The following is a 12,001-nucleotide window of genomic DNA, read 5'->3' on the forward strand; positions in this document are numbered from 1 at the left end:
TATTAATATTAATAGTGATTAATTTTAATTAATTAATGATTAATATTAAATGATAAAATTGTGGAAAGGAATTATGGATTTTCTTAAGCTCTATTTTCTAATGCTTGGTATCAACTTTCTAGCATTTCAATTTCTAGAAATACATTTTATCCATCTATATTTTGAAACTAATAGATTCCAAATGAAAGTAGGCCTGGAAACAACATAATCTTTATAATATCTGTATAACATTTTACAGCCTCCAGCATTTTGACAAACTTATCCCAATTAAATCCTAGGGAAAGAGGTAGCAAAGTAATATCCCATTCAATTCATAAGTATAGGACTCCATCTGTATTCTTACGAAAACTAAATACAAAGTTCAAATATGTGTATTGTATCCCTTGCCATCGTCCATGCAAGCAAAGATGGATAGAAAATTCTGCCCTGGGGGCGCCTGGGTGGCTCAGTGGGTTAAGACTCTGCCTTCAGCTCAGGTCATAATCTTGGGGTCCTGGGATCGAGCCCCACATCGGGCTCTCTGCTTGGCAGGGAGCCAGCTTCCCCTCTCTCTCTGCCTACTTCTGCCTACTAGTGATTTCTCTGTCAAATAAATAAAAATTTAAAAAAAAAAAAGAAAGAAAATTCTGCTCTGAAAATCATATATGTGCATTTGCCAAAGAGCCTAATTCCAACTTAATAACAAATACACACCTGCAAAAATATACTTGTTAACGCATCTTTAATTCTAACCTCTCCCAGGCGCCTGGGTGGCTCAGTCACTTAAGCATCTGACTCTTGATCTCAGCTCACGTATTGATCTCCGGGTCATGAGTTTAAGCTCCGCGCACAGGGCTCCACACTGGATGGGGAACCTACTTTAACCAAAAAAAAAAAAAAAAACCCAAAACACTAACCTCTCCCCTCCAAATTCACCAAATTTCTGCCTCACAACTCTAGAGCAGTTCTTCCCAAATGTCAAGCCAAATATTTCTGAAAGACTATGCAAAGTTTTAACTAATCCCTAACAAAAATATTAGATTGCAAGTCGGATAAAATCCCCGACTATGACACACATCCCTAACTAGAACCTACATAGATTCAAAACTTTTAGATGCCTTATTTTCAACTTCGAAGACTTAAGTCCTCTAAGTTTGATGAAAACACATTCTCTCCAATGCAACAAACTCTGAAATCTAAATTTCACACAGTGAGCCTTCAGTAAATTTTATTAGCTTCATGTTAAACTTCTGCCAAGTTTTATCAATTTTTCTTCCATGAGATTTCTTTTCTATCCTTATTTATTTCTACAATTGCTATTCTAATACAGAACTCAAACACACAATTCATCAAGGAACTAATTTATTCCTTACTTGTATCATATTCCAACTCCTCTACATGGACTCCAACCAACATTCCATAACACTCTACCTTGCAGTTATAATGGTCTAGAATATGAATATTTGGATATCATGGCCATGGAGACTCCATTCCAGGAAAGAAAACCTACGAGCACCTTAGTAGACTATTATGCCATCCACTTTTCTCAAAAACCTTTCCCCAACTGGGGAAATAAATCCTCATTTCAACTGCAACTATAATACATAATTGGAACTGTATTTTTACATCTCGGCATTTCTGTCTATGCTAACAAATTCTGTTTTTTTACTTCTCACTCAAGACTAGAGCTTCATGACTCCTACTAACCACAGACATACAATAAACCGGTGACTAAACAGCAACGTTCCCGCTGTACACATTCTCACACTGTTTACTTGGAATTATAATAGCTTTAGAATGAATTCACCCAGTATCCAAGGGAATCTACATTCTCTAAGAACAATTCTCAGTATTGCTGTTTCTTGCAACCTAGTTGGACAGGACTCTCTCCACAGTACCAAGGCAAAACCTTCACACTGCTGGATATCACTATTACTGCCCTCATAGGAATTGAACTGGCAGGATAAGTACAGTTTTCCCATTTATTCTTATTAGCACTTTTTTCCCCAGTATAAAGATTAACAGCTTTCTTTTCCCAGTATAAAGATTAACAGCTAAACTAGTTAGAATTACCACTACTGAATTTTTATTCACAAAAGTAGGCATTTTAGAGTTGCTTGGAAGAATCACTAATAATCATTAAATAAATCAATTCCTCCAAAACAAAAAAACAAAACAAACAATAACAAAAAATAATAATAATAATACACAAAACCTGAGGCTCCTTACCCAAGCATGTCACACAGAGTTGCCCACATGCAAATAGACCAAATGCAAATCAATTCCTAGAATTTGGAGCATCTGCCCTATGACTTGGGGCTCAGATTTGAAACCACTGCATTCTTCCTTCCACGGCTTTTTGCATCTACAGTTTGTCTCCCCCAGTTAGTGACCACATAGTCCTCTCCTGGAAACTTGTGTTAGCAGCTATATCCAGTGACTACTTGCCCTGCCCAACAACTTCTCCACACACACAAATTCCATTTTTGTTACTTCACGTATATATTTTAAATTAGGCCATCCCCAAAATACACCTCCAACATTGGCAAAAGTTTTCTAACCATTAGAATGTGATACAATTCAAAGACAGACAATTTAACTTTATGCAATCACAAACTCACCAAATCTGTAACACACAACAGTTACCTTACTACAAACTAACCATAAAACGCGGTATCATAGTATCCGGAGCCTCTGTCATCTACCTCTTACCTAACTGCTTCCTTTAAATACTGAGAATATTTTTCATAACTTACAATTTGCATTCCTGCAGAGGACACTACAATTGCACATTTTCAGGTATATTTAATATCAATAATCTAGTATACTAGTTTGGAACCAAAGTACTCATGATTCAGATCTAGAAAAGGATCTACCTACAACCAAATGAGTTTGTGTTTTATTTGGCTTGTCTTCCTGGTTATCTTTCGGGTTTTTTCTCTCCATTCCACCCTGCCTCATTTTAACTACCAAAATACATTAGTACATTATCCTAAATGTTCAGAAAAGGGAACCTCAACACTAAACTACACAAGCCAAAACATACACATTAAAAATAAACTTTTAGGGGTCCCTGCGTGGCTCAGTCAGTTAAGCATCTGCCTTCAGCTCGGGTCATGATCTTGGGGTCCTGGGATCAATCCCCATTTCTAGGTCCCTGCTCAGCAGGTAGCCAGGTTTCCCTCTGCCCCTTCCACCCCAACCCCACCGCTCCCATCCTGGCTTGCGCATGCTCGCTCTCAAATAAACGAATAAAATTTTTTTAAAAGTGAACACCAACTAATTAGAAGGTGATATTCTCAAGGTTTGCAAGAAAGCCAGGAATTCTAACCAAAAAGTTGGAAATACTATTGAAACTAGATAGAATAAAAAGCACAATCACTAGAATAAATTTAGAATACTCATTTCAATTGTTTCAGGGCAAGGGGGAAAGCCAGAAACTACAACAGAGGCCGGAACAATAATAGCTGTTCTTTACACTAAACTCCAAACATTTAAGAAAGATTGAAGTCGGGGCACCTGGGTCGCTCAGTGGGTTAAAGCCTCTGCCTTCGGCCAGGTCATGATCCCAGGGTCCTGGGATCGAGCCCCGCATCGGGCTCTCTGCTCAGTGGGGAGCCTGATTCCTCCTCTCTCTCTGCCTACCTCTCTGCCTACTTGTGATCTGTCTGTCAAACAAATAAATAAAAATCTTAAAAAAAAAAAAAAAGATTGAAGTCAGCCCATTTCAAGAACACAGTAAATGTGTAAGTATATCTTAGAAAAACTTCATCAAAAATTGCCAAAATTTTACAAGTCTGGTCCCAGAGACTTATCTGGGAATCTTCTCCTATCTGAACCTGTCATTCATTTCCCAACAATGTTGGAAAATGTAGCTTATTGTTGAATGCATTATTTCATTTCATTTTATGAATTTCAAAGGCAGGGTTTATGCTCATGACCTGATCTTAAAAGAAAAAGAGCCTAAGTTTTTACTCGCAAGACCCTCAACTGTTTTTTTTTCTGTGAGTTTCATCCAAGTAGAAAAAGAAATGGCTTATTTGTTCATTGAAATAAAGTGATTTGGAAAAATGAGAACCATCATTCTTTAAGACCTTCAAATTGTTATTATGAAAAGAGGATTTTGGGCGCCTGGGTGGCTCAGTGGGTTAAGCCGCTGCCTTCGGCTCAGGTCATGATCTCAGGGTCCTGGGATCGAGTCCCGCATCGGGCTCTCTGCTCGGCAGGGAGCCTGCTTCCTTCTCTCTCTCTCTGCCTGCCTCTCTGCCTACTTGTAATCTCTCTCTCTGTCAAATAAATAAATAAAATCTTTAAAAAAAAAAAAAAAAGAAAAGAGGATTTTTTAAATATTTATTAATCTTATACTAAATAAAAAGAATAGAGTATGCCACAGCTTTTAACAAAGTTTTAAAACTACTGTATAAATAGGGACTCCTGCGGGGCTCAGTTGTTAAGCATCTGCCTTCTGCTCAAATCATGGTACCTGGGGTCCTTGGGATCGAGCCACACATCAGGTTTCCTGCTCAGCAGGAAGCCTGCTTTTCCCTCTCCCATTCCCTATACTTATGTTCCCTCTCTCACTGTCTCTGTCAAATAAATAAATAAAATCTTTTTTTAAAAACCACTGTAAAAATAAAGAATTAAAAAACATAGTAAAAGTTGGGTAAGAGGTCACAGACAAAAAAACATTTTTAAAAGAATCGATCCATCTATGCAGGATGAAGCTGAGGCAGAAACACAAATAACATACAGGATCCACACAGGTGACAAAAATGAGTGAAGTAGGCCAAGTGTATTGCCAGTAGGAATGATAGTAACTGCACTGACTGATAAGCACATGCCCAGTCTAAAGAGGACAGCTATTGCTCTACCACTCTGCTATAGACAATGGGAATGCAGCCCAAGAACCTGGGTTTCCAATCCTTTCAAAAAAGAAAGAAAGAAAAATCTAAAAATCTATGAATTTCATTGAGGAATTTCCCAATTTTTCGATGTTGTTAACTAGTTGAAACCAAAAGATGCTGTGAATCAAACAAAACACATCTCTAAGGTGGGTTCAGTCCAGAGGCCACCTTTAAGCTAATGTGTGAAAACTGCTTTCAAAAGGTTATGAGGGGGCAACGGGTAAAAAGTCAGGCCTTGAGGTCAAGCTGGCCTGGGTTTGAATGTCTAATTCACCACTGAGCAGGGGGGTAATGCTAAAGAAATCATTTCTTCAAGCCTATTTCTTCAACTGTAAAATACCACCACTCTCTCAGAAATGCTGAAAAGTGAAACTCCTAACAACAGTATCAGAAACAAAATAGACATCTTAGAAATGTCCCTTACTCCCCCTCCTTAACCCTGCAAGTCCTTTGAAAAATTTAAGAAATCAGATAATTATTAAATAAACACCCTTGAAGATCATAAATAAGTTATTAAAAAAAAAATCAGAAAACAGAGGTGCCTTCTATGGCCGTTTCCCTCAACACCTGCTACTCAGAGAGGTTCTTTGTATACAGAAAAGATAGAGTTAACGTAGGGGATGGCCTGAATGGGCCTTAAAATGATACAGCTGACTGGATTATCAATCTCCAACTAAAAAGATGAAGAAGCAGAACTCCTTAAAGACAGAGACAAATCTGTCTCTCTTATTAAATTCATAGACCCTTATTTGCTGGTAGAAGTGAAAGAAATCGTTTAACCTTAAGCTTTGATACTTTTAATACTTTGGGCCAAACTTCCAGAAAACTTATTTTTAAAGAATGCATGGTATAAAACAAAGGATTTACGCCAAATTTTTAAACATAAAAAACATGCCATACTCTAAACTTCATTTTATGTGTGATTTCATCAAACCAAAGTACTATTGTAGTGAATTGACTACTAGAGCTAAAATATCGTTTGTCCTCTCAAGCATATCAATTAATTTTTAAAGAGAAAAGACAACTCTCCAAAATATTCAAAAACACAAATATTTTGAAATTTGAAACACAAATATTTAGAAATTCCAACCAATTTCTAATGTATATGTTACAAATAGCTCAGATTCATATTTAAAAATAGTATATATTACAATAAAATTACAAATATCTCTATGTACCCAAAGGCTACAATCTTGATGCTAATTTTAAAATGAATGTTTTAGTGTCTTTTTTTTAAAGTTCTGCTTAAATGTGTAAGAGCTAATGCTTTAATGTTTAATGCAAAATGATACTTTATAAATGACTCCAGAGTTCTGAATTTAGATTTTTGTGTGCCAAGAATCTTAACCCACAAAAATTATGCTGTTAATTTACTTCTTCTTCAGCCATCATGCTACACCAATTTATATTGATTGTTTCACACTTAAAAACAAAGGTCATTTTATATACTATCACTCCTCAGTAATTTACAATACTTCATGTGTTTGTCTTACTTTGTACCACCTAATAGAAATCAAGAGTCTAACACCTGACTATAATCACAAATAGTAGTAACAGGCAGAAGTAATGATTTGCTGGAAGTCACATTCTGAACATAAATACAAATGTTATAAAAAGGCCCTTATAAAGGGTCTCTAGCACACAATACTTCTTAAAACTAAACATCTTCTAGAAACTCTTAATCTAAAACGTTCATCTAGCAAATGAACACCACAAACTACAACAAAAGTGTACCTACAAAGCATCATTCTCGGACTAAGTAGAACTCAGGACAAAAACATGCTTGGCTCTGCAATCATAAGTTAAAGTGACAAAGAAGAACAGAAACAATACACTACATAAAATATAAATTATCAAATTAGACTAAACTCATCGGAAGCATTCCGGTAAATTTTTCAATTCAATTATCTTAAACATATTTGAGGTTTTTAAGTATACTTTGGGGCAAGTAAAAAACTTTACCTGAAATAAAGCACTTGACACAACAACAAAATTATGCAGCTGGTCCTAGGATCAGAAAAATCGTCTTCAAAACCCGAGTTATCAAGTGATTATCTGCTTACAGTAAATTTAACTCCAGTTTGGGGGTGGGGGGAGTTGCCACCGTATGACAACTCACTAACTACACTGTACGTCTAACTCCACCTGAGACCTTAGGAAAACTCAAGTTGGGTCATCCAGGGACTTGTCCCTCTAAGAGACCCAAACCAAACAGCGGGTCAAAGAACATCCCGACACGGCTCACCTCTTCCTCCCCACCAAACCCATTCCCCTGGGCAACAGAATGTTTTCACTGAACATAAACACACCCTCCTGAGAGCTCTCTCCATACACTCCGGCAGAGGCAGGGCTCTATAAAGAGCGGAAGCGACTCTTCTCAGAAAAGCAGAGGACCACCGTTACCCCTCCACCGGCGACCCCTCTGCAGAACCGGGTCAGTCTGGATCGCCGCGCCCGGTAAAGAACAATACACCAGCCCCGCCGCACACATTGCAACTTCCCACGAGCCTGCGCGGCGCTTCCCCGCGGTGGAGCGGACTCCGGAATCCGCCACCCGGCAGAAGCTGGGGGCGGAAGGAGGGAGGTAAAGACCGCCAGCCCCACGGCGGCAGCCCATCCGGCACCCGGCGACAGGGGGAGGGATGGAGCCACCGGCCTGGGCTCCACGGCTCACACCCAGCAACTCCGATCTCCAGACTGCTTCTCTGGGAGGCGACCCCCTCCTCCCCTGCCGCCGGGGCAGTGGGGGGCGGGGAAGGCCTCGGCGGAGGCTCGGAGCCTCCTTGGCCCGCCACGGAAGGGAACGCGGTCGGGGCGCGGGGGACAATAGGGAGCGGGGAGCGCAGCGCGCCGGAGTGGCGCCGCCGGCCGGCCGGGCTGACTGACGCGCCCGCCGCGCGGCGCGACTGGGCTCCGCTCGACCCGGCCGCCGCTGCCGCTGCGCGGTCCGCCGTGGTCAAGGCGTCCCCGGCGCTCGGGGTCGTGCCTCACCTCCCAGCCCCGCCGCCCAGGAGAGGAGCAGAATTAACACTCTCAGCAACACCATCTTCCGCGGCCGCCGCCTCCTCACGGGTTAACAGCAGCACATCGATCCGGAGGGAGAAGCTGAAGGGGCTTGGTCCGGAGTCTCCACGGGAAGCCGGGACCTCCCCCGGCAGGAGAAACGGCGAAGCACCTCCCTCTCGCTCCACTTCAGGGGCCGGCAAAGCTCCCAGCGCCTCCAAAACAGGGACCTCCCTCCCCCTCGTTCTCTTCCTTCCTCCCTTCCCCGCGTTCCTTCCCTCGCTCCTTCCCTCTTCTCTACCTCCCTCCCCCGAACCCCGGACCTCCGCCTCCTTCCTCACCACGTGATTCGCGGCGCCCAACCGGCAGGCCCAGCCGCACCCCTTCCTCCCGCCCCTCCCCCTCCCCCAGGCGCCCCAGGGGCGCGCGCATGCGCGCGAGGGCCGGTTCCCGGGCTGCTAGACCCGCCGCCGCTTCCTGTCCGCCGGCGGAGAGCTGGGATTGGGTTTAGGAGGCGGGGTTTCTCCGGGTCCCGCCCCCAGACGGGAGCGCATCTCCGCAGAGCCTCCCGGGCTCGCTAGTTCTTGGACTGTTAAGGACCGTCCCTAAGGCGAAAATGAAGAGTGAAAGATGTTAAGAGGCCGCTTTCTTCTTCTTAACTTCACAAGGAAGGGAGGTTTTTTATTTCTTCCTTTTCTGCCTCTTGTGGTGCAAGACAGCGAAAGTAAAGTCCCAACAAGCGACAGCCACCAGTGATCAAAACAGATGAAAAGACCTTCAATTCCAGAAAGGAAAGACAGAGCCTGTGGCAGGTTTTTTTCTGAATTCTTTAAAAATTTGTTTCAGATCACGCTTTGGCCGTTCTAAATGCCCGCAGTCTAAACCATACGGTCCTAAATCTGCCCAAAATACGTCTTCTTTACCACTCTCCTTTTACCAGCTCTCAAAAGAACTCTCTGATCTTCACCCCAACTTCTTTGAAGCTCGTGTTTGGTTTATGTTTGGTTTCTCAGTAACTCACTTTAGTTCTTTAAAATCATATTCCTGGATTAAAGACTTAAACAAAGGACCTGAAATTGTAACACTTCAAGAAGAAAACTGGGAAAAGGCTCCTTGACATTGCTCTTGCCAGTGATTTTTTTTTATTATGACACCAAAAGCACAAGCAACAAAAGCCAAATAAGTGGGACTACATCAAACTGAAAGCTTCTGCACGAAGAAACAATAAGCAGAATGAAAACGCACCCTATGGCTCAGTGGGTTAAAGTCTCTGCCTTTGGCTCAGGTCATGATCCCAGGGTCCTGGAATCAAGCCCCACCTCAGGCTCTCTGCTCAGCAGGGAGCCTGCTTCCTCCTCTCTCTCTGCCTGCCTCTCTGCCTACTTGTGATTTCTGTCTGTCAAATAAATAAATAAAATCTTAAAAAAGAAAACGCACCCTACACAAGGAGAGGATATTTGTAAATCATATATATGATAAGAAGTTAGTATCTAAAATAAATAGAGAGCTCATACAACTCAACAGCAAAGAAACAAACTATCCAATTTAAAAATAGACAGAAGGGAAGGTCTGGGTGGCTCAGTCCTTAAGCATCTGCCTTCCACTCAGGTCATGATCCCAGAGTCCTGGGGTGGAGCCCTGGGCTCCCTGCTCAGGGAGAAACCTCCTTCTCCCTCCCACTCCCCCTGTTTATGTTCCCTCTCTTGCTCTCTCTGTCAAATAAATAAATTTTTTAAAAAATAAAAATAAAAATAGAGGACATGAGTAGACATTTTTCCAAAGAAGACATACAGATGGCCAACAAACACATGAAAAGTTGCTCATCATCACTAATCATCAGGAAAATGCAAATAAAAACCACCATGAAAAATCACTTTATATCAGAATGATACAAGTAGAAAACTGAAGAAATAACAAGTGTTGGTTAGGATGTGGAGAAAAAGAAGCCCTTTTGCATTGTTGGTAGGAATGCAAATTGGAGAAGCCATTACGGAAAACAGTATGGAGTTTCCTCAAAAGGTTAAAAGTCAAGGTGCCTGGCTAGTTCAGTCAGTAGAGCATGCAGCTCTTGATCTTAGGGGTTGTAAGTTCAAGCCCCATGTTGGCTGCAGAGATTACTTAAAAATTTTAAAAATCTTTTTTAAAAACTTAAAAATAGAATTACCATATGACCCACTAATTACACTAGAAATGTATAGAATTATTGAATCATTATACTGTATACCTGAAACCAATATAACACTGTACGTTGTTTATACTTGAATAAAAAATAAATTTTAAGAATGTTTTTGAAATCGCAGAGGAGCTAAATAGACACTTTTCCAAAGAAGATACCCAAATGTTCAATAGTAAAACACTAACCATCCAGAAAATGCAAATCCGGGGCACCTGGGTGGCTCAGTGGGTTAAAGTCTCTGCCTTTGGCTCAGGTCACGATCTCAGGGTCCTGGGATCAAGCCCCTCATTGGACTCTCTGCTCAGCCAGGGAGCCTGCTTCCTCCTCTCTCCTCTCTCTCTGCCTGCCTCTCTGCCTACTGGTGATCTCTCTCTCTCTGTCAAATAAATAAATATAAACCTTAAAAAAAAAAAAAAAAGAAAATGCAAATCCAAACCACAATCTTCAGTATTAGAATGGTTATCTTCAAAAAGACAGTAGATATAAGTGCTGGCAAGGATGTGAAGAAAAGGGATCCAGTATGCACCTTTGGTAGGAAGGTAAATTAGTGCAGCCACTGTGGAAAATAATTTGGAAGTTCCTCAAAAAATTAAAAATAGAACTACCATGTGTTCCAGCAACCTCATTTCCAGGTATACATCCAAAGGAAATGAAATCAGGATCTTGAAGAGATATCTTCACTCCCATGTTCACTGCAGCTTTATTCGCAAAAGCCACAACATGGAAACAAGGTAAGGGTATCTGCATGGATGAATGGATCAGAAAATATGGGACGCCTGGGTGGCTCAGTGGGTTAAGCCTCTGCCTTTGGCTTGGGTCATGATCTCAGGGTCCTAGGATCGAGCCCCACATCGGGCTCTCTGCTGAGTGGGGAGCCTGCTTCCCCCTCTCTCTCTGCCTGCCTTCTGCCTACTTTGATCTCTCTCTGTCAAATAAATAAATATAATCTTAAAAAAATATATATGCGTGTGTGTGTACATATACATATATATAACATAAAGATATATATAACATATAGTGCATGTATATGTATATATAACATATATATATGACAGAATATTATTCAGCCATTACAAAGAAGGAAATCCTGCCATTTGCCACATCACGGGTGAACCCTGAGGGCATTATGCTAAATGAAATAAGTCAGACAGAGATCTGATACCATGTGATCTTCCTTATATATGGAATCTAAAAAAGCCAAACACTTAGAAACAAAGAATAAAATGATGGTTACCGGGGGCTGGGGTTTATGGGAGGGAAATGTTGGTCAAAAGGTACAAACTTAGAGGGGCACCTGGGTGGCTCAGTGGGTTAAAGCCTCTGACTTTGGCTTGGGTCGTGATCTCAGGGTCCTGGGATGGAGCACTGCATTGTGCTCAGCAGGGAGCCTGCTTCCCCTCCTTATCTCTCTGCCTGCCTCTCTGCCTTCTTGTGATCTCTGTCTCTCAAATAAGCAAATAAAATCTTAAAAAAGGAAAAAAAAGGTACAAACTTCCAATTATAAGATGAGTTAGTAATGAATCTTTAATAAACAGCATGGTGACTATAGTTAATAATACTATATTGTTTACTTGAAAGTTGCTAAGAGAGTGTACTTTAAATGTTATCAACACAAAAAAGAAATGGTAATTATGTGAGGTGATGGAGGTGTTAACTAACCCCACTGTTAGTTAATCATTTTGCAGTATATGTGTATCAAATCAACACATTATGCACCTTAAACTTACACAGTGTTGTATGTTGGTTATATCTTGATGAAGCTGGGAAAAAAATGAAATTAAATAAATAAAAGTACAGGAGTCAGTGGAATTTAGTAAATGCAGATTGCTGTATAACCATCACCACTATCTACTTCCAGAACATACTCGTATGGCAAATAGGGAGGAAAAAACTTGTATTTCATTAACTAGAACTTTCTGGTGGCATATTTTTTTGTTTT

General features: G+C 41.0%; 1 protein-coding gene across 1 annotated transcript in view; it reads right to left on the reverse strand.

Annotated features, from left to right (window-relative positions):
* ADAM10 (ADAM metallopeptidase domain 10) overlaps nt 1-7,228 on the reverse strand; it is a 135,648-nt gene extending 128,420 nt beyond the window's left edge. The window contains exons 1-2 of the mRNA XM_032342678.1: nt 7,193-7,228; nt 6,846-6,890 (exon numbers count right to left, since the gene is read on the reverse strand). Coding sequence (XP_032198569.1) covers nt 6,846-6,890; nt 7,193-7,213 — 66 coding nt within the window. The 5' untranslated portion in view covers nt 7,214-7,228. The remainder of the gene's footprint in view (nt 1-6,845; nt 6,891-7,192) is intronic.
* Between the last annotated feature and the right edge of the window lie 4,773 nt (nt 7,229-12,001).

This window comes from Mustela erminea, chromosome 5, assembly GCF_009829155.1.
Source record: "Mustela erminea isolate mMusErm1 chromosome 5, mMusErm1.Pri, whole genome shotgun sequence".
NCBI classification, from domain to species: domain Eukaryota; kingdom Metazoa; phylum Chordata; class Mammalia; order Carnivora; family Mustelidae; genus Mustela; species Mustela erminea.